The sequence below is a fragment of the Pelophylax lessonae genome (genome assembly GCF_965119305.1).
Source record: "Pelophylax lessonae genome assembly, chromosome: 11".
Taxonomy (NCBI): domain Eukaryota; kingdom Metazoa; phylum Chordata; class Amphibia; order Anura; family Ranidae; genus Pelophylax; species Pelophylax lessonae.
The window spans coordinates 237,381,561-237,406,577 of NC_138778.1; the positions used below are offsets into that span (position 1 = coordinate 237,381,561).

Consider the following 25,017-nt stretch of genomic DNA (forward strand, 5'->3'; position numbering starts at 1 on the left):
GATGTGTGTCAAGATTGGACTTCTCTGAAAAACGTTTCCCGCACTTAGGACAGGAGTATCGCTTCTCCCCCTTGTGCAATCTCTGATGAGTGTAAAGATTATATATCAATGAAAAACATTTCCCGCACTCAGGACAGGAATATGGCTTCTCCCCCGTGTGAGATTTCTGATGTGTGTAAAAAGCGGAATGCTGTGCAAAACATTTGCCGCACTCAGGACAGGAATACGGCTTCTCCCCTGTGTGCAGTCTTTGATGTGTGTTAAGATTTGATTTATGTGCAAAACATTTCCCGCACTCAGGACAGGAATAAGGTTTTTCCATTGTGTGAGTTCTTTTATGGCTGTTAAGCTGAGAATTAAAAGGGAAACACTTCCCGCACTCAGGACAGGAATACGGCTTTTCCCCTGTGTGAGATCTTTTATGCCTATTAAGATGGGATTGAAACTGAAAACACTTCCCGCACTCAGGACAGGAATGTGGCTTCTCCCCCGTGTGAGATCTCTTATGTGTGTGAAGATTAGACTTCATTGAAAAACATTTCCCACACTCAAGGCAGGAATACGGCTTCTCCCCCGTATGAGTTATTTTATGTTCATTAAGACGGTATTTAAAAGGGAAACCCTTCCCGCACTCAGTACAGGAAAACCTCTCATCTGTCAGAAGGACGGCAATGTCCCTGACAGTCTGAGGTTCCTCAGGATAAGAGGAATACGATGGTCCATCTACACTGTGTGGTGCCGGATGGACATTTGAGGTAGCCGGGTTTTCTTCTGGACTATACTGTGTGATGTCCTCATCTTCTACTTTACAGTCTGGAGACAAAGTGAGAGAATCCTCTGAGGTTTTCCTCATCTCCCGTCCATCTACTAAAATAGAAATACAAAGATTATTACTAGACATCAGCAGATTTTTCCCCCTAAACCAGGACTCCGCCCACATCAGGCAGCTTTGTCTCTGAGGATCTTACAATTCCCCCCTCAAGGTAACTAGTAAATGGGTCCTCTGATCTCCTACCAGTTCATTTCTTTATTCATGGACCTTAGTCAGAGAGTGAGGAAACAACGAGAACTGTCTTTTATAGGAGTGACAGTGATGAGGGGATTATAGGACGAGTGTCCCCTCCCCCTCTATCACTCATTGCCATCTTCCCAACACAAGAAGTCCCGCACTTCCTTATTTACTCCATGATTTAGTCATGAATAACAGCGGGGCTGAGCCCCACCTAGAGGTCAGAGAGTGAGGATGCGGGGAGAACAACCAAGATGAAGACTGGACTGATCCTGAAGACCACCGTCATTGGGTTACTGACTCCTCCCTCATTATCACTTTCTGTTTAAGGTTCCAAAGTTGGAGGATGTTATCACATTATTATCACTGTGCAAAAGTCTGTCCTCCAATCAGATCATCCGATATAAAAATGTCCAGCTGGTATGAAATGGGTAACAAAAGAGAATCCATATTATGTGTATATATAGCAGTGGGTAGAGGGGAAAGAACTGAAGTCAGGAGTATGTAATGTACAACATAGAGTATATAGTGCAGGTGTCAGGAGTATGTAATGTACAACACATTGTATAAGATACAACAGATAGGACTACAGTTGTGCTCATAAGTTTACACACCCTGGCAGAATTTGATTTCTTGGCCATTTCTCAGAGAATATAAATGATAACACAAAAACTTTTCTTCCACTCATGGTTAGTGTTTGGCTGAAGCCATTTATTATCAATCAGCTGTGTTTACTCTTTTTATATCATAATGACAACAGAAACTCCCCAAATCACCCTGATATAAAAGTTTACACACCCCCGGTGATTTTGGCCTGATAACATGCACACAAGTTTGCACAAATAGGTTTGAATGGCTATTAAAGGTCCCCATCCTCACCTGTGACCTGTGTGGTTGTAATTAGTGTGTGTGTATAAAAGGTCAATTGAGTTTCTGGACTCCTGACAGACCCTTCCATCTTCCATCCAGTGCTGCACTGACGTTTCTGGATTCTGAGTCATGGGGAAAGCAAAAGAATTGTCTGTGGGATGTGCGGGAAAAGGTAGTTGAACTGTATATAAAAACAGGAAAGGGATATAAAAAGATATCCAAGGAATTGAGAATGCCAATCAGCAGTGTGCAAACTCTAATCAAGAAATGGAAAATAAGGAGTTCTGGTGAAACCAAATCAAGGTCAGTAAGATCAACTAAAATTTCAGCCACAACTGCTAGGAAAATTGTTTGGGATGCAAAGAAAACCCAGAAGTAACTTCAGGTAAAATCCAGAACTCTCTGAAAACATGTGGGGTGGCTTTTTCCAAAATGCCCAATAAGGAGGCAGTTGAAAAAAGATGGGCTGCATGGTCGAGTCGCCAGAAGAAAGTCATTACTACGCAAATGCCACAAAGTATCCCGCTTACACTACACCAAACAGCACAGAGACAGGCCTCAAACATTCTACCACAAAGTATTCCACTTACACTACACCAAACAGCACAGAGACAGGCCTCAAATCTTCTACCACAAAGTATCCCGCTTACACTACACCAAACAGCTCAGAGACAGGCCTCAAACCTTCTACCACAAAGTATCCCGCTTACACTACACCAAATAACACAGAGACAGGCCTCAAACCTTCTACCACAAAGTATTCCACTTACACTACACCAAACAGCACAGAGACAGGCCTCAAACCTTCTACCACAAAGTATCCCGCTTACACTACACCAAACAGCTCAGAGACAGGCCTCAAACCTTCTACCACAAAGTATCCCGCTTACACTACACCAAATAACACAGAGACAGGCCTCAAACCTTCTACCACAAAGTATCCCGCTTACACTACACCAAACAGCACAGAGACAGGCCTCAAACCTTCTACCACAAAGTATCCCACTTACACTACGTCAAACAGCACAGAGACAGGCCTCAAACCTTCTACCACAAAGTATCCCACTTACACTACACCAAACAGCACAGAGACAGGCCTCAAACCTTCTACCAGAAAGTATCCCACTTACACTACACCAAAACAGTCGGGAGACAGGCCTCAAACCTTCTACCACAAAGTATCCCACTTACACTACGCCAAACAGCACAGAGACAGGCCTCAAACCTTCTACCACAAAGTATCCCACTTACACTACACCAAACAGCACAGAGACAGGCCTCAAACCTTCTACCACAAAGTATCCCACTTACACTACGCCAAACAGCACAGAGACAGGCCTCAAACCTTCTACCACAAAGTATCCCACTTACACTACACCAAACAGCACAGAGACAAGCCTCAAACCTTCTACCACAAAGTATCCCACTTACACTATGACAAACAGCACAGAGACAGGCCTCAAACCTTCTACCAGGAAGTATCCCGCTTACACTACACCAAACAGCACAGAGACAGGCCTCAAACCTACCACAAAGTATCCCGCTTACACTACACCAAACAACACAGAGACAAGCCTCAAACCTTCTACCACAAAGTATCCCACTTACACTACGCCAAACAGCACAGAGACAGGCCTCAAATCTTCTACCAGGAAGTATCCCACTTACACTACACCAAACAGCACAGAGACAGGCCTCAAACCTTCTACCACAAAGTATCCCACTTACACTACGCCAAACAGCACAGAGACAGGCCTCAAACCTTCTACCACAAAGTATCCCACTTACACTACACCAAACAGCACAGAGACAAGCCTCAAACCTTCTACCACAAAGTATCCCACCTACACTATGACAAACAGCACAGAGACAGGCCTCAAACCTTCTACCAGGAAGTATCCCGCTTACACTACACCAAACAGCACAGAGACAGGCCTCAAACCTACCACAAAGTATCCCGCTTACACTACACCAAACAGCACAGAGACAGGCCTCAAACCTTCTGCCACAAAGTCATCCAGAGTGAGGAGACCAAAATTGAGCTTTCTCTATCGTCCATTGACAGACGCAGCCTCATCTTCATGAGCTGTGCGAGTTATGCTGCCACCTGCAGGAGTAATCTAGGCAGTACGTTAGTACAAAGCTTTACCATATACACGCCCACGGGGCTGTCTCTCCAGGCATAACCCTCACAGACAAAGCCCAGCACATCAGTTTGTTTCTGCCTAGAGAAGGAGTAGGACCTAGGTTTCCTGCTGGGACTCCGATCTCAGTTTTTTTATTCTTTTCAGAATATTTTTATTTTATTTCTCTTTACTCACTCTGCTACTTAGTGTTCAGGGAATAATTTCCTGGTGATTTACAAGCAACGATGCCGGCTGGGGATTCGCGCTGGATAATCTAGATTCTTATGGTCCCCCCAGCCTGACCTACGAGCGTGAGCAGGTTAACGTCCCTCAGTAGGCCTAGCCACGACAGCCCCCCCTTTTTCCGGATGGGGGCAAGCCTGCGAGTGGATGCCTCGCCGGGACGCAAGGACCTGGAGTTGCAGCGTACCCCTCGGATGGCAGCACCCCACTTCGGGTGGGAGGCAGTCTGCCCAAAGCGGAGCCCACCCAGTCCATGGTATCGTGAGTAAATGTGCCCCCTTTGCCCCTGATGGCATTGGGGGGATGTGGGCCCTCTCCTGGTTATAATGGGATTGTACCTCCTGAAAGATCCCCCTGGCCTGCCTGGTGCTTGATCTGTGTGTCTACCCCCCCCTTTTTTTCCTGAGTGGGGGCTGCGTGTCCGGGGCGCCTGGTGCCTGGGGGGGGGGGGGTGGCATGGTACCTTGGGCTTGCTGGTTCCTGTTGTGGATCCTGAGGCCTTCACAATGTAATTCCCTGGCCGCATGGCTCGCCGTGGGCGCCGCCATCTTAAGTGTGGGTATTGTAGCTTTTCCCCATAGACTTGTATGGGGCAGCCATTTTCCCTGTGCTTCCTATTGTGACTGTATGAGCATCCATGTTTGTGTAGCCTTTGTACTGCACTGAGCAGCGTGACCTTTCATTCAGATGAGATCACTTCCTGTGTTCTGTTTCCTGCCGCTGGCCGTGGTCATTTCCGGTCTCTTTCTGCATGCTGCTGGAAGGATCAGGACGTTTTCTCTAAGGTGGTACAGTACTGGGGTCCCTGCGGACATATCCCTGCAGGCTCTGCTGTTCGTTTATTTTAAAGGGGATCTCTGCAGACCGCTGAAATCAGTGGTGGGAACCGCGATCGGTGCTTCTTAAAGCAACAGTACAGTTTTTTGTGACTTGCAATATGGAGTCCCAAACTGTGATTTCACCCTCAGACCCACTCTGTGCAACTCCCGGACAGTCTGGATCACAGTCGCTGGCTGCGATTTCAGCAGCTCTGGAAAGCCTGGCGACAAAAGTTTATTTAGTCAGGCTGATAGCTGATAGCCGAAAATGGCCGCTGCCTTCTCCATCTATAGAGATGTCCTCTGCTTCAGAGGATGATGAGGTTGCCCCGGATCCTCCCCTTCCCGAGGGGTCGCTGTTCTCGCAATCAGATGGTGAAGAGGACCTGTCCTCTTCAGTTGCAGCGTGGGAACGCACCTTGGTGGATGTCCCAATTATTTCAGTACAGGACACTTTAAAATTGGCTGATGAGCCCACGCCGGCAGGGAAGCGGGTGGCCTTTAGCTCCCAGAAGTCTCAGAAAGCTGGCAAGGTTTTCCCTTGTCCCGACACTTTTCACAATATTGTGAATGACCAATGGCGGCGCGTTAAGCACGTGTTAGCCAAATTACTCTTGTGCCTGTGCAAGATTCCCCGTTTTTTACGGATCCGGTGGACAGGCGGGTGGAATCCCTTTCCCGCCATCTTCATGTGTTGGCGGGTTCCATTTTGAAACCAGTGTTTGTGTCTGTTTTAGTCTCACAGACGGTGACGGAGTGGAATAGGGGTTTGTGGGCGTCTTTGGACTCCGAGGCTGTTCCCCCAGAACAGCTGGAACTGTTGGACCAGGTGATCGAGGCTCTGGTGTTCCTGTGTAATGTGTCTATGAATGAGGCTCCCCTAGTGGCCAGGGTTTCGGCCGTGGGCATTGCTTTGAGATGCATGGTTTGGCTGATCGGCTGACCTCCCTTTTCTGGGAGAGCATTTATTGGACGACTCATTGGATGAGTTGATCAAGGGCATGACTGGAGGGAAGAATACTCTTCTTCCTCAATCATCCAAGGGTAAGACTAAGCAGGGTCCCTCCTTTTCTGCTCACAAGCTATTTTTTGTGCCTCCGGGGCGCAAGAAAAAAGGTAAGCCGTTCAGAGCTTCTAGAGGGGCTAAAAAGCATTGGGGCAAGCCCAAGGCCGGTCAGTCCGGTGCTGCTAACAAGTCCTCTTCAGCCTGAAGGGGCGCCCCTCCTCTGACTCAGGGGTGGGGGGACATCTGCGCTTCTTCCAGGAACCCTGGACTTCCTTCATTCAGGACAATTGGGTTTGCAAACTGATTTGTTCCGGGTACAAGATCGAACTCTGGTCCCGGCCAGGGGACAGTTTTTTTTTGTCAAATCTTCGCCTGTCTCCAGAGTGTTTGAAGGATCTGCGACAGGCTGTGCAAGATCTCCTGGCTCAAGGGATGATTGGGTCAGTTCCTCCGCAGGAACGCTTTTAAGGTTTCTATTCAAACCTGTTCACGTGCTCAGAAAGGAGGGCAAGGTGCATCCCAATTCTGGATCTCAAGGCTCTGAACCGATTTGTGCGGGTGTAGAAGTTTTGAATGGGGTCCATTCGATCAGTGGTGGCGTCCTTGAATCTGGGGTTTTCTGGCTTCCATCGATCTCTAGGATGCGTATCTCCAAGTCCCCATTTTTGTGGGGCATCAGCGATTCCTCCGCTTTGCGGTGGCAGAGGAGCATTTTCAAATTGTGGCATTACCCTTTGGTCTCGCCTCGGCTCTCAGAGTATTTACCAGGGTCCTAGCCTGTGTGCTGGCCTTGTTACATCAGTGAGGTATCGCAATTGTGAAATATCTGGACGATGTCCTGTTGCGAGCAGTCTCACACTCAGATCTGTTGGGCAACATCTCTATCAAAATTCAGACCCTTCAAGAATTTGGTTGGACAATCAATTTAAAAAAAATCTGCTCTGACGCCGTCAGTACCGGTGACTTATCTGGGGTTGAATCTCCACTCTGCTCTGGCGAGGGTCTTTCTCCCCCTGGACAAACTTCAGAAGCTACAAAAAGCAGTCAGGTTGCTGATGGAGTCTGATCAGTCCTCCCTGAGGGCTTTCATGAGGGCCCTGGGTCTAATGGTATCTACCTTAGAAGCAGTTCCGTTTGCTCAGTCTCACTCGAGACCTTTGCAAAAGGAGATTCTAGCGTAATTGAACAGAGATCCTCGGTCATTGGACCAGAAGATTAGCTTGAGCCATCTTACAAAGTCAGCTCTTTCTTGATGGCTCCAGTCACCTACCCTGTGCCAGGGCAAGTCCTTCCTGCCGGTGTTTTGGACAGTGGTCAACACGGACGCCAGCTAGGGAAGCTATGTGCCCAGGGGAATTGGGCGATGGAGGAGTCCTCTTTGCCGATCAATATTCTGGAGCTGAGAGAGATCAAGCTCTGCCTGCTTCACTGGACGGGTCGGATACATGGCTCTCCGGTTTGGATACAGTCAGACAATGTCACGGCCATGGCCTACATCAATCATCAGGGGGGCCCCAAGAGTGTCCTGGCGGCCAAAGAAGTGGCCGAGATTCTGTTTTGGGCGGAACAACATGCCCTGACTCTTTCCGCAGTCCACATTCCGGGGGTGGAAAAATGGCAAGCGGATTACCTGAGTCAGCAGGCGTTGGAACAGGGGGAATGGTCCCTTCATCCGGGGGAATGGTCCCTTCAGCCGGATGTGTTTCATCTCCTTTGTGCCTTTACAAAAAGGGGTTGAGCAGCGCTTGGCCTTAGGTACTATCAAGGGCCAGGTGTCGGCCTTGGCTGTTTACTACCAACGTCAGTTGGCAACTAATAGCTTGATTTGCACTTTCATCCAGGGTATGCGTCATCTGACTCCTCCAAGGAGATCTCCGCTACCTCCGTGGGATCTCAATCTGGTTTTGTCTGTTCTTCAAAAGCCTCCCTTTGAGAATATCAGGGAGATTTCTCTGCTTTCCTTGTCACATGATGTTGCCTTCCTAGTGGCTATTACTTCTGCTCGCAGTTTGAGTTGGCAGCATTGTCCTTTAGTTCTCCTTATTTGGTGGTCCACAGGTATAAAGTGGTCCCCTTTCACCTTAATGAAGACATTGTGTTGCCTTCCTTATGACCTAAGCCTAAACATACGAAAGAAATTGCCTTGCATTCTCTGGATGTGCTTCAGGCAGCAAGGGTTTATCCGACGGTTACTGAGTCCTTTAGGAAGTCGGACTCTCTCTTTGTCCTTACGAACGGTCTTCGGAAAGGTTTGGCTGTGTCCGCTGCGACCATTTTGAGCTTGATCAGGCAGACGGTTGTTCAGGCTTATTCACTCAAGGGCCAGGTTCCTCCTTTCCCTGTGAAGGCTCATTTTACTAGAGCGCCTCTTGGGCTTTTCGCCATCAGGCCTCTGTTGTAGGGCTGCAACTAACGATTAATTTGTCTGTTGACTAATCTATCGATTATTTTTACGATTAGTCGACTAATCTAACGATTATTTTTATTTTATTTTTTTTGCTTAATTTAGTGTTTTTTTGATTAGCTAATTAATCCTGTAATTAATACAGACCCCTCAGTAAGCCCCCCTCCCACTACAGACCCCTCAGTAAGCCCCCCTCCCACTACAGACCCCCACAGTAAGCCCTCCCACCTAGTACAGACCACTTAGTATGCCCCCCCCTCCCAGTACAGACCCCCCAGTAAGCCCTCCCACCCAGTACAGACCCCTTAGTAAGCCCCCCTCCCAGTTCAGACCCCTCAGTAAGCCCTCCCACCTAGTACATACCACTTACTAAGCCCCCCCCCCCAGTTCAGACCCCTCAGTAAGCCCTCCCACCTAGTACAGACCACTTACTAAACCCCCCTCCCAGTACAGACCCCTCAGTAAGCCCTCCCACCCAGTACAGACCACTTAGTAAGCCCCCCTCCCAGTGCAGACCCCTCAGTAAGCCCTCCCACCTAGTACAGTATGTACTGGGTGGGAGGGCTTACTGAGGGGTCTTCACTGGGAGGGGGGGCTTACTAAGGGGTCTGTACTGGAAGGGGGGCTTACTAAGTGGTCTGTACTGTACAGACCACTTAGTAAGCCCCCCTCCCAGTACACTAGTACAGACCCCTCAGTAAGCCCTCCAACCTAGTACAGACCCCTTAGTAAGCCCCCCCTCCCAGTACAGACCCCCCAGTAAGCCCTCCCACCCAGTACAGACCCCTTAGTAAGCCCCCCTCCCAGTTCAGACCCCTCAGTAAGCCCTCCCACCTAGTACAGGGCTTACTGAGGGGTCTGCACTGGGAGGGGGGGCTTACTAAGTGGTCTGTACTGGGTGGGAGGGCTTACTGGGGGGTCTGTACTGGGAGGGGGGCTTACTAAGTGGTCTGTACTGTACAGACCACTTAGTAAGCCCCCCCTCCCAGTACAGACCCCCCAGTAAGCCCTCCCACCTAGTACAGGCCATTACAAGCCGGTGTAGCGCCGCAGCTGGGTGATCGGGGAGGATGGCGAATGTGTTGCGGCAGAAGCTGTGGCAGTACAGGGAGTACAGGGGTGCTGGAGACGGTCAGCGCTCACCTCTCGTCTCCGACGGAGCCCGGCGGGGGAATTTCACCCGGCCGGCAATGCTTCAAGCGGCGCGGCGGCCGGCCGGGGGCGTGTGACGTCACGCGTTGACGCTTTTTCCGCACGTCGACGATTTTTTGTAGTCGACTACGTCGACGCGTCGTGGCAGCCCTACTCTGTTGTACAAGTTTGTAAAGCGGCGACTTGGTCGTCTGTGCACACCTTTACCAAATTTTACAAGGTGGATTTGTTGGCATGTTTGGATGCCTCTTTTGACTGCAAGGTTTTGCAGGCTGCTGTTTAATGACAGAAAATTTTTACCTGGGTGAGCTCCTGTTTTGGTTAAGCTTCATGTTACCCAGTTGGCTAGGTTTAGCCTTTGGAGTTTTAAGTTTAACTTTTTGGTTGTGTTTTTTTCCCACCCCTCATGCCTATTTTGCTTTGGGAGGTCCCACACAGCTCATGAAGATGAGGCTGCGTCTGTCAATGGACGATAGAGAAAATACGATTTTTTTTAAGCTTACTGTAAAATATTTTTCTCTGATGTCCATTGACAGACGCAGCACCCGCCCCACTGATGGGGATGTTTTTTGTTTTCTTCACTGTTTACAACTAAACTGACATGCCGGGCAGTGTCTGTGAGGGTTTTGTCTGGAGGGAGAGCCCCGTGGGCGTGTAAATGTCAAAATTTGTACTAACGTACTGCCTAGACTACTCCTACAGGTGGCAGCATAACCCACACAGCTCATGAAGATGAGGCTGCGTCTGTCAATGGACACCAGAGAAAAAGATTTTACGGAAAGATCTTACAAAAATATTATTTTTTGGCTACAACCATAAATGCTACATTTGGAGAGGAGTCAACAAGGCCTACAGGGTACACCATTCCGACTGTGAAACACGGAGGTGGATCGCTGATGTTTGGGGGATATGTGAGCTGCAAAGGCACAGGAAATCTGTTCAGAATTGATGGTAAGATGAATGCAGGATGTTATCAAAAAATATTGGAGGAAAATTTCCATTCATCAGCCCGGAAGCAGCGCATGGGATGTACTTGGACATTCCAACATGACAATGATCCTAAACACAAGGCCAAGTCCACCTGTCATTGGCTACAGCAGAATAAAGCGAAGGTTCTGGAGTGGCCATCTGAGTCTCCTGACCTCAATATCATTGAGCCACTCTGGGGAGATCTCAAACGTGCCGTTCATGCAAGACAGCCCAAGAATTTACAGGAGCTGGAGGCTTCTGCCAGGAAGAATGGGCAGCTTTACTATCTGAGAAGATAAAGAGCCTCATCCACAAATACCACAAAACACTTCAAGCTGTCATTGATGGTAAAGGGGGCAAAACACGGTATTAAGAACTGGGGTGTGTAAACTTTTGATCAGTATGATTTGGGGAGTTTCTAATGCCATTATGATATAAAAAGAGTAAACACAGCTTATTGATAAAAAAAATGGCTTCAGCCAATCACTAACCATGAGTGAAAGAACATTTTTTGTGTTATCATTCATATTCTCTGAGAAATGGCCAAGAAATCATAAATTCTGCCAGGGTGTGTAAACTTATGAGAACAACTGTATATAGGATCAGAATGATGTAATATACAACAGAGTATATAGTGCAGGGTTCAGGAGTATGTAATGTACAACATAGAGTATATAGTGCGGGGGTCAGGAGTATGTAATGTACAATATAGAGTATATAGTGCAGGGGTCAGGAGTATGTAATGTACAACATAGAGTATATAGTGCAGGGGTCAGGAGTATGTAATGTACAACATAGAGTATATAGTGCAGGGGTCAGGAGTATGTAATGTACAACATAGAGTATATAGTGCGGGGGTCAGGAGTATGTAATGTAAAACATAGAGTATATAGTACAGGGGTCAGGAGTATGTAATGTAAAACATAGAGTATATAGATGAAGAGTGGACTGATCCTGAAGACCACCATCATTGGGTTACTGACTCCTCCCACATTATCACTTTCTGTTTAAGGTTCCAAAGTCTGAGGATGTTATCACATTATTATCACCATGTAAAAGTCTGTCCTCCAATCAGATATAAAATGTGCAGCTGGTAGGAAAGGGGTGTAAAAGTAGTAAGGACTATGTAATGTACAACTTATTATATGGGGTCCAAAATTTAGGACTATATAGTATCAGAAAGATGTAATGTACAACATAGAGTATATAGTGCAGGGGTCAGGAGTATGTAATGTACAACATAGAGTATATAGTGCAGGGGTCAGGAGTATGTAATGTACAACATAGAGTATATAGTGCAGGGGGTCAGGACTCATAATATTGGTAGTCAGTAATCAGTGGAAGCGTATATGTTTACATGAGAGAAGTTGCAGAGGTCCCACACCGCTGCCTCCCATCTCCTGAGACTGCACTCAGCGACTTGGGTGTGAGACTAAACAGACATATCCCTCCACCTGGCACAGCCAGCAAATAACAGAGGAAGTAACCCCGGGAGAATTGTTCTGTCAGAGATCTTACTAGACAGAAGACCCAAAGTACTGCACCAGGTGTCTAGGTCTGGGTCTAGTAACATGTAGGGTGACAATTAACAATTTGATTCCGGCTGAACCCCCAGAATCTCCATAAATCCAGTCTAGAGACATAAATTGTGTCTGCAGCACAGAGAAGGAAGATTATCCGAGAGAAATACAGGAATACAGGACGGGGAACACAGCTCAGGAAAGTGACCAGGGGATTACAGGCTGATATCACCCAGTCCCTGTCCTACTCTGGACCAATCAGTGAGCAGTATGGGTGGAGGAATGTATTTAGTGTTAATGACTTACCTGTGCTGATCTCTGTAGGAGTGTCCTCCTCTATAAATGTCCCCGTTATTCCATCCTCCTCCATAGACTGCTGATCATCCCTCACATACGTCTCTTCTTCTTCTGCTTTAACCTCAAATTCTATATCGATTGGATCTCCACTCTAAACCAAGAAAATGAGAGAGAAAATCATCTGTAAAATATAAGATTTATTATTGTGACATCACATAAAAAAATATACACATTGTCTCCATGAGTCTGTGTTTTATAAACTCCGCCCACCAACCTTATAACAGTGGGGGATGGTGTGACCTTCCTGTGTGGAATCCCGGGAATACAGAGGACGGGGACATCTCTCTGGTGGGTTCCTGGTATTAGGTGGCTCCATCATATCCTTGTGTCCTTCTGAAAACTCCTCCATCACTCCATACTCCTCATCCTCCTCTTTATACTCTTCTTTAACATCAATATTATCATCCCCGAGGTTTCCACTCTGAATATAAAATAAAACATTCATTGTAACAAACATGCTGTGTATAAATCAGAACTACTGATGATTATTATGCATCTACCTGATGATGGTGGGGGATGGTGTGACCTTCCTGTGTGGAATCCCGGGAATACAGAGGACGGGGACATCTCTCTGGTGGGTTCCCATTACTGGATCCATCTGTAGGAAACACACACACTGACTGAATACATTGTTTCTATGTGTTTATCAGATGATGGGGGATCTAGGTGGAGCCTCCGTACTGCTCTCTCCTTTACAATAAAGTCTCCTCTTACCCGGTGATGTGAGGGGCGGCTGATTCTCCATCATGATGTCCTTGTAGAGATCCTTGTGTCCTTCTAAATACTCCCACTCCTCCATGGAGAAATAGACAGTGACATCCTGACACCTTATAGGAACCTGACACACACAATGATACAGTCACCATCCAGACACATCCCTTGTCTGTTACTGGATAATGTCCCAGAATTCCCAGCACCGCTCACCTCTCCTGTCAGCAGCTCCATCATCTTCTTGGTGACTTCTAGAATCTTCTCCATGTTGTGTCTCTCAGGTTTTAGGGAGTCACATGGAGGCACTGTGATGGTCATATGATCACCTGACTTCACCGGAGGAAATCTCTGTATTGGAGAACCAATAGGAATATCATGTTAGAATCCCAGAATCCTCCTCACCTCTCCGGTCAGGTCTGTGTTTTATTAATAGAGATAAGAGTGATGTCATGTGACCTCCCAGAATCCTCCTCACCTCTCCGGTCAGGTCTGTGTTTTATTAATAGAGATAAGAGTGATGTCATGTGACCTCCCAGAATCCTTCTCACCTCTCCGGTCAGCAGGTAGATGATCTCCAGGGTGAGGTTTAGGATCTTCTCAGTCATGTGACTCCGGTCCTCCTCCATCCTCATTGGTGGGGTCATTTCATCCATACAGGTCTCCTTGTAGACGGATAACTCTGGGAAATGAAAGAAAGAATTATTTGGATGGTATTGGTCACACAATAATAGGATGTGGATGTGAGGAGGTAATAGGGGGGTTGCTGTACATTTAACCACCTCAATACCAGACACTTTCACCCTCTTCCTGCCCAGGCCAATTGTCCAATTTCAGCGCTCTCACACTTTCAATGCCAAATACTCAGTCATGTAATGCTGTACCCAAATTAAATTTTTATTCTTTTTTTAGACTTTCTTTTGTTGGTGTTTAATCCACATTGGTTTTTACATTTTTTGCTATATAAATGAAAAAAATTCAAATTTTTTTTAAAAAAAATTCAGAGTTTCTGTTATACAATTTAGCAAATAAATAATCTTTCTTCAAATTTAGGGCAAAATGTATTCTGATATATTTCTGTGCTAAAAATAGCCCAAATCAGTGTATATTATTTAATCTGTAGGAAAGTTGTAGAATATACAAACTATGGGATATAGATTTAGAAATTGAATAATCCTGATGTACGAATGGCATTTCTTGAGGCCCTAAAATTTCATTACAGTACAAATACCCCCCAAATTACCCCTTTTTGGAAAGTAGACAACCCAAGGTGTCTAGTAAGAGGCATGGTGAGTTTTTTGAAGTTGAACTTGTAACTTTTTGTCACAGTCTTTGGGAAATTTTCAGGAAATAATTTACATTTATTTTCAAAAAGTTTCAATTTTTCCAAGTTATTTCTAACACATAGCATAGACATACTCATATTTACAACTCAAAGCCTAGCTGTATAGAGGGACCCAAAATCCCAGGAGCACCATTGAACTTTCAATGAGCATAAATAACGCATCTCATTTCCTATCTACACATTTTTGGAGGTCCTGGAACACCAAAACAGCACAAAAAAAAAACATAAAATTACCCCATTTTGGAAAGTAAACACTCTGACATATTTTTTGAAAGGCAAAGTGAGTTTTTTAAAATGTAATTTTTTTGCAAAAAGTTTTTGGAAAAAGCAGGAAAGAAAATCAATCAAAATGTATTTATTTTTACACAAAGTTGTCAAATAAGATACAGTATTTCTAAACATGGACATTACAGAATTACAACCAAAACAAATTCTGCTACTCCTTCCGAGTATGGTGATAACACATGTGAGACTTTTTCACAGCCTAATCACACAGAGGGACCCAAAATCCAAGGAGAAATGTCAGGTGTGTGAAAGTATTCACCATCACTGGGAGTGAAAGACAGATACTTAATGGACACTGAGAATATGGTTTGGATAACTTCAAATGGGACAGTAATATTTATCAACAATATCTCTCAATAACTATGAAGATTTAATCCCACTTGACACTGAGACCTATAGCCTGTTACCATGAAGTCTGACTTCTAAATAATCATAGCAATACGTAGATGTGTATTCCATGTACTGTATTTCAATTTAAGAGATGGCAGACTGTCATTGGCAGTCTTATCCTATTGTCTATCTATTGAGATGGAATGTGGATTATGGAATGTGGATTGTGTAAAGTCTGCCTGTCCCATTGTTAAATGTTATTGCTCACATTGTTTCTGTCCAGATGGCAAGATAATTAGTTCAGGTCAATTCAGTTTCTGTATACAATTCCATCTGCATATGATAATGTAATCAGGCAACCCCGACCTGTGTGTGGTAATATGATCAGGAGGGGGAGGTCCATGCTGTATATTAATTCTGTGTGACTGTTTAATAAAGAGTTCTACTTCACCCTCAATCTAAAGTCCTGTCTCTTATTGGGGGAATCTGCTACATGGGATTGCTATGCTCTTCACAGTCCCTTGAATAAACATTAAGCTCTTGTAAGAGCTTGTTCCTGTTCCAATCTCTGGGGAAAGAGAGGGTCACCCACTGGAACCTGGAGCCTTGTCGTAGGTCCAGGGTAGGTAGTAGACAGCAAGACCCCAACCAAGCTGTGGCGGTTCGTGGGGTCTGTGGTGGTTATGGTGTCTGGTGGAGTGCTTGGAGCCCTCGGGAAGCATTAGGAGCAGCCGTCAATGGAGGTACCCAGTCGGGGTGCCAGTTGATCCGTTACAAGGTGTTTTAGGGGCATAAATTACACATCAAATTTTCTGACTATTTATCAAATATTTGAAGGCCCTGGAGCATCAGGACAATAGCAACATCCACAAAATGACTCCGTTTTGGAGAGTGAACACCCAAAGGTATTTTATTGGAGGCATGCGGAGTCTTTTGAAGACTTAAAGTGATTGTAAAGTCTTGTTTTTTCCCATAAGAATAACAATCATGTTATATTTACCTGCACTGTTGCAGTGGATTTGCACAGAGCAGCCCGGATCCCTCTTCTGTGATCCTGGCCCCTCCCTTCTGTTCTGTGCCCCCGCAGCTGGCTAGGCTATAGGGGCACCCAAGCCACAGCTCCCTGGGTCTATGCAGACACGGAGCCCCAACTTTGCCCAGCCCAGCCCCCTGATTGGCTGGCTAGCTGACTGACAGCAGCGGCAGCCAATGGAGGGAGAATCTCCGACTGCTGAGACACTCGTGGACATCGCTGGATAGAGAGGGACCTCAGGTAAGTATTAGGGGAGCTGCTTCACCCAGGCGGATTTTCATCTTAATGTATAGAATGCACCTTCTGCCTTTACAACCACTTTCATTTTATTTACACAAGCTTTTGGAAAATGCGACAAGAAAATGAAAATTACATTTTTTTTACACAAATTTGTCAGTTTAATAAGATATTTCTTGCACTCAACATGGATATACTTAGAATTACACCCCAAAACACATTCTGCTACCCCTTCTGAGTATGGTGATACCAAATGTGTGAGACTTTTTCTGCACTGATTATATAAGGAACATTGGGTTTCATTCACTAAGTGGTAACTACTGCTTTTAACAACTGCTTTTTAAATTTTTTTTTGCAATTCACTAAATAAAAAAGCTACTAAAACACAGTATGCACTATTTTATGATACAATGCGATATTTATGTGGTGAAAGCTTGCAGTACTTTAATGTCAGTGGTAGCCGGGGTCCTTAACAAGCAGTAAATAGCTGGTTGTTAAGGAGTGGGTGACCGCCAATGTCTTTAGCAACTAGTAACTGTCATGGTTGTTAAGGATCGGGCGGCTGCCACGTCATTAACAACCATGAGTCATCTGCTATCATTGGAATTTGAGTTGGGTTTTTATTTTTCTTTCGGGCTGACAGCTGCTGTTCATCGTGATTGATGTTGGATCTACTTCAGAGGACATTTATTTTTTTCATTTTTTTTTTTAACCACTTGCCCACCGCTCACATGGAGCGTACTGCGGCAAAGTGGCACAATCCCGTCCAGCGACGTAGACCTACGTCGCTGGACTCCTCCCCCTGTAGGCGGCGCTCCCGCTGTTTTCATTCACAGCGGGAGTCGGGCCAGGGGGATCGTCGGGCCAGGGGGATCGTCGGGGAATCGAGTGAGGAGATCCACCCGCCTGTGTAAACAGAGCGGGCGGATCTCCATAGTGACAGGGACTGACAGATCGGAGTGTTCAGCATAGCTGGACATCCGATCTGTCCCTGTCTCACACAGTCACCTCCCCCCCCACACGTCAGTAAGCACCAGGCATACATTAACCCCTCCCTCTCCAATAAAATTCACCCCTTCACTGCCAGTGTCATTTTTACAGTAACAGTGCATATGTATAGCACTGATTACTGCAGTAATGTCACTGGTACCCCCAAAAGTGTCAAAAATGTCAGTCAAGGGTCCGATCTGTCCACCGCAATGTCGCAGTCCCGCAAAAAAAAATCGCAGATCACCGCCATTACTAGTTAAAAAAAAAAAATGACAGAAATCTTTCCCTTAGTTAGTAAACGCAATGACTTTTGCACAAACCAATCAAAATATGCTTATTGCGATTTTTTTTACCAAACATAGGTAGCAGAAAACAAATTGGCCAAAAATTTAAAAAAAATTGGATTTTTACATTTTTTTGGGGGGGATTTTCATATAAAGAAAATGTGAAAAATATTGTTATTTTTGCAAAATTGTCGCTCTTTTTTTGTTTATAGCGCAAAAAGTAAAAATCGCACAGGTGATCAAATACCACCAAAAGAAAGCTCTGTTTGTGGGAAAAAAAGAACGTCAATTTCGTTTGGGTAAAGTTGCACAGCGCCGAATCCCAAAAAGTGGCCTGGACGGAAGACAGCAAAATCCTCCGGTGGTAAAGTGGTTAAATAAAGGACTTGTCAAATACTGGCTGTGGGTTTTTAATAACTTTGAGCACTTTTTTAGAGAATGAGTAGGAGTACTAAGTACCCCATACTCATTCACACGGGGGGGGGGGGTGGGATCTGGGGGCCCACTTGATCCCAGATTTCAATAAGCCCCCCCACCCGCGAGCCAGGGTCCTCATCAACAAGGGAGACAAGGTGCTTTGGGGGGAGCCCCCGGCCCCGAAGCATCCCCCCCCCCATGTTGAGAGCATGTGGCCTGGTATGGTTTAGGAGGGGGTCACTCATTTGTCCCCCATTTCCTGGCCTGCCAGCTGCATGCTCAAATAAGGGTCTGGATTTTTTTGAGGGAGGGGGGGGGGGGAACTCCATCCTATTTCTAGAAACATTTTGGCATGGGGTTCCCCTTAAAATCCATACCAGACCCAAAGAGATTAGGGGGCCATGCTGTTTTTTTATTTCTTAATTTTTAAAACGCCGGCAAATTCCTTTGTTTAAATTCTGCCTTCAGCAGGGAACCCCACTGACAGCAGATGACTCATGATTGTTAAGGATGTGGCGGCCAACCATTCCTTAACTACCATGGCAGTTACAAGTTGTTAAGGACATGGTGACCGCCTGCTCCCTAACATTCAGTTAAAATCAAACAATCCCTAACTATTGCATGCCTGGACCACTACCTAATTACCACATGCATTTATTTATTTCCTTTTGTGAACTGACTTTAATGAAGTTGTATGCGGTATTTACCGAGCGCTTTTGCCCTTTGAGATAAGTACCGCATAAAAGGGAAAGTGAATTGACATTGTCAGCATTGCACGCGGTATTTGGGAAAAATATGTCAGATCACCTAAAAAAAAATTGTTGTGAATGGAGCCCATTGTATCTTATGTATCACACAACCAATTGTGTAAAAACCAATGTAGTGTAATGGTCACCTCTGTATGAGTGATCAGGGAATATAGCTTAGTGTAGCGCCACCTATAGCCGTCCCAGTTCCCAGAAGTCAAGCAAACCTAGCCTACTGGCAAATGGCTGCCCCCAGGAAGGCCATGTTCATTGGCATGATATATTGCAGGAACATAATCAGAGGGATGTTCAGATCGGTCAGTTCAGGACGCAGGCAGAGACTTGGTCAGCAAACATGCAAATAATACAGACAGCAGATAGAAACATGGTCAGTAAACAGGCCAGGGTAAGGATAGGTGGCAGGCAGGGGCAACAATGCACTGGTGTGGCAGAGATCAGTGACACTGTAACTGGTGTGGAGATGATCGGGGACAAAATCACTGGTATGGAGGTGATCGGGGACACAATCACTGGTATGGAGGTGATCGGGGACACAATCACTGCTGTGGAGGTGATCGGGGACACAATCACTGCTGTGGAGGTGATCGGGGACACAATCACTGCTGTGGAGGTGATCGGGGACACAACAACTGGTGTGGAGGTGATCGGGGACACAACAACTGGTGTGGCAGAGATCGGGGACACAATAACTGCTGTGGAGGTGATCGGGGACACAATAACTGCTGTGGAGGTGATCGGGGACACAATAACTGCTGTGGAGGTGATCGGGGACACAATCACTGGTGTGGCAGAGATCGGGGACACAATAACTGCTGTGGAGGTGATCGGGGACACAATAACTGCTGTGGAGGTGATTGAGGGCACAATAACACATATTGCTAAAGTTTAACTACAAAATGAAGAGAATGTTCCGGCCCCATAAATGGGGAAATGCTCTGACCCTGAAGGGGTTAATCTACAAATAATACATTTTGGGGCAGCGCTTGCACTATTGACAAAATATATCTGAACCCACAACCCAATAGTTCCAATAAAACCTTCTGATAACAAAGTGTCAGACAACTCCTGGGGTAACCTGGCAGCACTGACTCAGAAAACCCCCGGCTGTAGATGACTAGGTGTGCTGGGCTCTGTAGTCCCCCAGAGTTTGTGGTGTGTGTGAAGCAATAGACGTCTCTATAGCAGTATATGGGGAATACTGGGAGTCCCGATCACAGATCCTCCGGGACGGAAACCTCTTAGATGTAACCAGAGAGGGCGCTCCCCTAACCTGGTGACATCCGACGTGTTTGGATTGGAAAACACCAATCTTTGTCCAGGAGGACTATTGGCAGGTGAAGAGGTCCTAAAATGCACTCCCTACCCCCACCCAGATTCCTTAACCATTTATAGCCCAAAATAACTTTATAAAATTCTCTATATCATCATATATCACTAAATTCATACAAAACTTTATTTATAATCATCCATAACTGGTAAAATTATATAAAAAATGAATCAAAAGCAAACAGCTCAATATCAATATTCAGTCCAGCCGGAGCAATTGTATTCAGCTGAAAAATCCATTTTGATTCCCATCTGGACTTCTTTTTGATAAACCCCCCCCCCCCTCCGGGTTCACCATCGCATCGCCCCAAAATCCAGTCCCTTTCAGACTCCTATTGTGAGACTCGACATAGTGTCTCTGGAGGGGGCGCTGATCATTCCTGTGTAAAATCTTACAGAAATCTTCCCTAATCCCGACATTTAATTATCATTCCATCCCCCCCCCCACATACAACTCTGGAACCGCCATTTACTGACACCAATAACTCCCCTCGTGGTACAGATCATAAATTCCCTCATTGTGATATATGGGATTATTCTAAGTTTCCACACTATATATGTGTGTATCATCATCTGCTGGAGATAAAAGAGGTCACAGTGACTATGGAGGAAGAGGACGGACATGACGGGGGGTTACTGGGTGTAAATAGAAAATAAGATCTTCTTACCTTCTCTCCTGCCACTCCCCGGCTTTGTCTCCTCTCTTCCTCTCAACTCACCTCTGACCCGGAACTTCCTGTCTTTATTCCAGCTCACTTCCTGTCTGTCCCTGACATCACTTCCTGTCTGTACCTGACATCACTTCCTGTCTGTATTTCATAGAGACTTCCTGTCTGGGTAGAAGTGAGATCACCACCTTGTGGAGATCAGAGGAACTTTAGCCCTGAGAAACGTCTGATAGTGTGAACACGGCCTTGTGCTGTGTGTGTATGTACTGTATCTCCTTATAGATGGGTCATCTCCACTCCCACCAAGGGGGATAGAAATATATTACTGCTCGGGGGGGAGGAGATAAATATATTACTGCTCGGGGGGGAGGAGATAAATATATTACTGCTCGGGGGGGAGGAGATAAATATATTACTGCTCGGGGGGAGACATTTTGGAACCTTTGATTTTGCAGTAAAATTAATGGCAGATTTAGTCATGTAGAACATCTGGGTGGAAATTGCTCCCGATCCCCAGATTTGGGCAATTATATCACCAATATAAATGGAAAAAAACCCACGCTATGTGTAACACCTCAAATACCTACAAAAATAACTTCTACCGGACTGCTGCTGTAACAAAGGTAAGAATTCCCTTTATCACCTAGAAGAGCATTGTGTGTCACAGCGCTGTCCTATTGTGTGTGCACATAAATCATCACAAATACACTAAAATATGTGGATACATTCATATATAAAGTGCTAGGGGCTCCAAATAATATTCTCTGCAGATCTACTGCTTCCACTTTACACCAATTTCTTTATTCTTATAATATTTGCTGCTATATTAACTAAACTTAAAACCTGTGCAAATTCATGTAATCATACAATATTTTGTGCTCAATATAGAGCTGTCTAAAAATCCACTGCTTCCACTTTGCATCTACTTCAACAAACTTATTTGGCTCAAAAAAATCCACAAATGAATGAAAAGTTGATAAGGTGTGAAAGTTCTCCGTGCTCCAATCTGTGCCAGCTGTAGTGTAGCCACGCCTTCTTCCACCTCTTACACACGTGATGGTGAGGGCGCCCCCTTAGTAGTGCTTCCCCACTCACCAGAGCAATATGACTCCCAGCTTTTCATCTACCAGAGTCACAAACATCCTTCACACTCTCCTCACCTCCGATGGCAAAGGAACTGGATCCTCCTCGCTCACTCCTGCAAGTCTGCTGCGCTTTCTCTCAGTCTCCCTCCTAGACTCGGCTTCCTCCTCCGACCGCTGTTCCAGCAGGAGCTCCGCCTCTTCATACACACTCAGGGAGGAGAGAAAGGGGAAGGATATACAGTATATACACACACAGCACAAGGCCGTGTTCACACTACCAGATGTTTCTCAGGGCTGCAGTTCCTCTGAGCTCCACAAGGAGGTGATCTCACTTCTAACCAGACAGGAAGTCTCTATGGAATACAGACAGGAAGTGATGTCAGGTACAGACAGGAAGTGATGTCAGGCACAGACAGGACATTCCATAGGAAGTAGAGCGAAGACACTGCAGGAACTGGTGGCAGAGGAGGTAATATGTAGAATAACCCCTTCAGGAGGATCAGTTGATGATTAATATATATTGCTTCCAAAGCTGTCCAATAGAGATGAGCTCGGGCATGTTCCAGTTTGCACGTGCCCGATCCCGCCAGGAAACTGACAACTGCACTCCGCTAATCACAGGCAGTGAGACATTTCCCGATCAGCAACTGCACAGATCGGGAAAGGTCTCACTGCCTGTGATTAGCGGACTATAGTGTCGGCTACCTGGTGGGATTGAGCACATGCGAACTCGAACACACCCGAGCCTATCTCTACTGGCCATACGTGGAGGAAAATGTGAGTGATCCCTGCTGAACCAGCTGAATTTCCATGTATCTATGGTCACCTTAAGTGACTTCCTCCCCCTCATCTCTTTTATTATGTAATTCATGCTGAGATAATCTCCCATTGGCTGAGCAATATTCTCATTTGTCTCTGAGCTCCTTCTTGCTATTCCTCGTCCTCATCCGTATTTAATGTTAGCTGTAAGAAAAAACGCATACAGGAAATACAAAAACACTTAACTTTAAAGCGGAGTTCCAGCCATTTCACTCACCTGTCCAACGGTCCAGCGATGCGGCCGCCCGAAGCCTCGATACTCTCCCTCGGCGCCGGCATCACTGCTGTGGGCACCCGGCTGTGACAGTTTGCGGCTTCACAGCCGGGTACGCACTGCGCATGCGCGAGTTGCGCTACGCGCCGTGATTGGCCAGCAATCTTCTGGGACCTTTGACATGTCCCAGAAGATTGCAGGGAGGGAGGGGGAGAGGAGAACTTCCGCTCAGGGCGCCGCGGCGCTCCGAGCGGAAGTGGGAGCGGGTACCTGTCAAAACTAGGTACCCGCTCCCCCCCCCAATAAAATGACATGCCAAATGTGGCATGTCGGGGTTAGGACCACCTAAAGCGGAAGTTCCACTTTTGGGTGGAACTCCGCTTTAAGAGAGCAAATTTTCCAAGGATGAGGGCTGCTCTCCAGGATTTAGACTGGGAGGGAATATTGGCATCGATGAGCACAGAACAGAAATGGGAATTTTCATAATGACTTTATACAAACTCACTGCAAAGTACAGTATGTATAAATGTCATAAATATATCTATTCAAGTTATTGTTATAATGCAGCCAGAATGCTCCTTTAAGGCTTTTACGTGACTGGTTGGCTTTCCCTGGGAATGGATGAACTGGATTGTGGGAGATGTAGTTTGTATCTGAAGGCAGACTGTTACGTGGCTGGTAGGAGGGACTATACTCCCAGGGAGCCACAGGACAGAGAGAGGATCATGGGAGAGCTGATATACCTCCCTGCTGGGCCGAGCGTGTGCTCTCTTGCTTCTGGGACTCGTGGAGGACGGATCAGTCAGAGAGGTGCCAGAGGACACTGTTGGTGTCGGAGGCCAGAGAGTGCGGCCTAAGGAGAGCGGATCCTATCCTCAGCGGTGCGGATGCTGGTAGTCACAGAGCGGTGATAGGTCCAGTGGAGCTGAGTACAGAGTGGGTGAAGTTGAACTGACTAACCGGGACAGCGAGAGCCGAACATCCCCAGTGACACAGGAGCATGGGGGAAATACATCGCCTGGGCGGCAGGATAATCACAAGTGGACACGGCTGTGTGAGAAAGTGCCCGGTGACTTCCTAAATCACAAGTATAAACCTACATCCATTACACACTGACTGCAGACAGAATTTAATTGACACTATTACTTTGAGATCACAAATATCACATTAAAGAGAGATAAGAGCTCCAACTCCCTGCGAAAATTCCGCAAGGCCTTGCTAGGGCAGGAACTTTAGTACATACTGTCTTAAAGGGGACCTGTTAGAATACTGTTAGATACTTATTAAGGGAAGAAGAGATATTATTATTTCTGATTTAGAAGAGGTTCAGCCAGTGTTCAAGGTTAATACAGTATATATATTACAATAGCTTTGACAGTTAGAGCTGATAATACAGTCAGTTAACATTATTCGTTGAATATAACACTCTGTTTGCTGAACATTTATCTCCACAGTGTCGGTCTCTTGAGCCCCATTGTGATTGACACTGCTATATCTGTTATCACTGTATCCTATTCGTTATCAAGAAGTTTGATTGATTTACCCTTTTCTTCAGTAAATAATAAGATTCGTATCTCCATTGTGTCAGTGTGTTTTTGGAGATTACCACTGAAATATCGGAACCTAAAGTGCCCAGTGGGTTGGATAATTCTCAGGGTCAGGTGAGTGCAGAGGACTAACCAGCAGCCCTCAAGGAGGCGGTGCTACACTAGCATTGTTCTTATATCCTCACCATTAACCTTATCAGAACTTTGATAGATGAGCTAGCTATAGGAATAGAAAAGATAAGAGATCCAACCCCCCCTCCCCCCACATTTATTTCACCTATCAATGGACTGATAAGGAGGATTTTGGGATGCAGATAAAAGTGTGTGAATTGCAGAAGATGTCTTCCCGGGATTATGGAAAGCAGATCACTGCTGTTAGGGGTCTCCTATTCTACATCACAGACAACATAAACATTTCCCGCACACTTACCAGCCAGCCTGCAAAACACAAAACAAATTGTCCTGTCTAACAATTCAGGATAAAACGG

The 25,017-nt window shown here is 45.9% G+C and overlaps 2 protein-coding genes across 2 annotated transcripts in view; both read right to left on the minus strand.

Moving 5' to 3' along the window:
• The window catches only part of LOC309567520 (uncharacterized protein), a gene marked incomplete at its 5' end in the record, with an annotated part of 1,161,679 nt that overhangs the window by 87,333 nt on the left and 1,049,329 nt on the right, over positions 1-25,017 (minus strand). The window lies entirely within an intron of this gene.
• LOC309567215 (uncharacterized protein) lies at positions 18-22,232 on the minus strand. The gene is made up of 9 exons (XM_082272594.1): positions 22,025-22,232; positions 13,734-13,862; positions 13,399-13,533; positions 13,189-13,312; positions 12,975-13,072; positions 12,689-12,895; positions 12,424-12,565; positions 648-867; positions 18-463 (listed from the first exon to the last, which is right to left on the minus strand). The coding sequence occupies exons 2-9, from the start codon at positions 13,836-13,838 to the stop codon at positions 106-108; spliced, it is 1,389 nt and encodes a 462-aa protein (XP_082128720.1). The 5' UTR covers positions 13,839-13,862; positions 22,025-22,232; the 3' UTR covers positions 18-105.

Coding starts and splice junctions, on each gene's coding strand:
- LOC309567215 (XM_082272594.1), bottom strand. CDS start 13,838: ATGGATGAAATGACCCCACCAATGAGGATGGAGGAGGACCGGAGTCAC. Junction 12,896..12,974: donor CCATCCCCCACCATCATCAG/GTAGATGCATAA, acceptor TTTTATATTCAG/AGTGGAAACCTCGGGGATGA. Junction 12,566..12,688: donor CCATCCCCCACTGTTATAAG/GTTGGTGGGCGG, acceptor TTCTTGGTTTAG/AGTGGAGATCCAATCGATAT.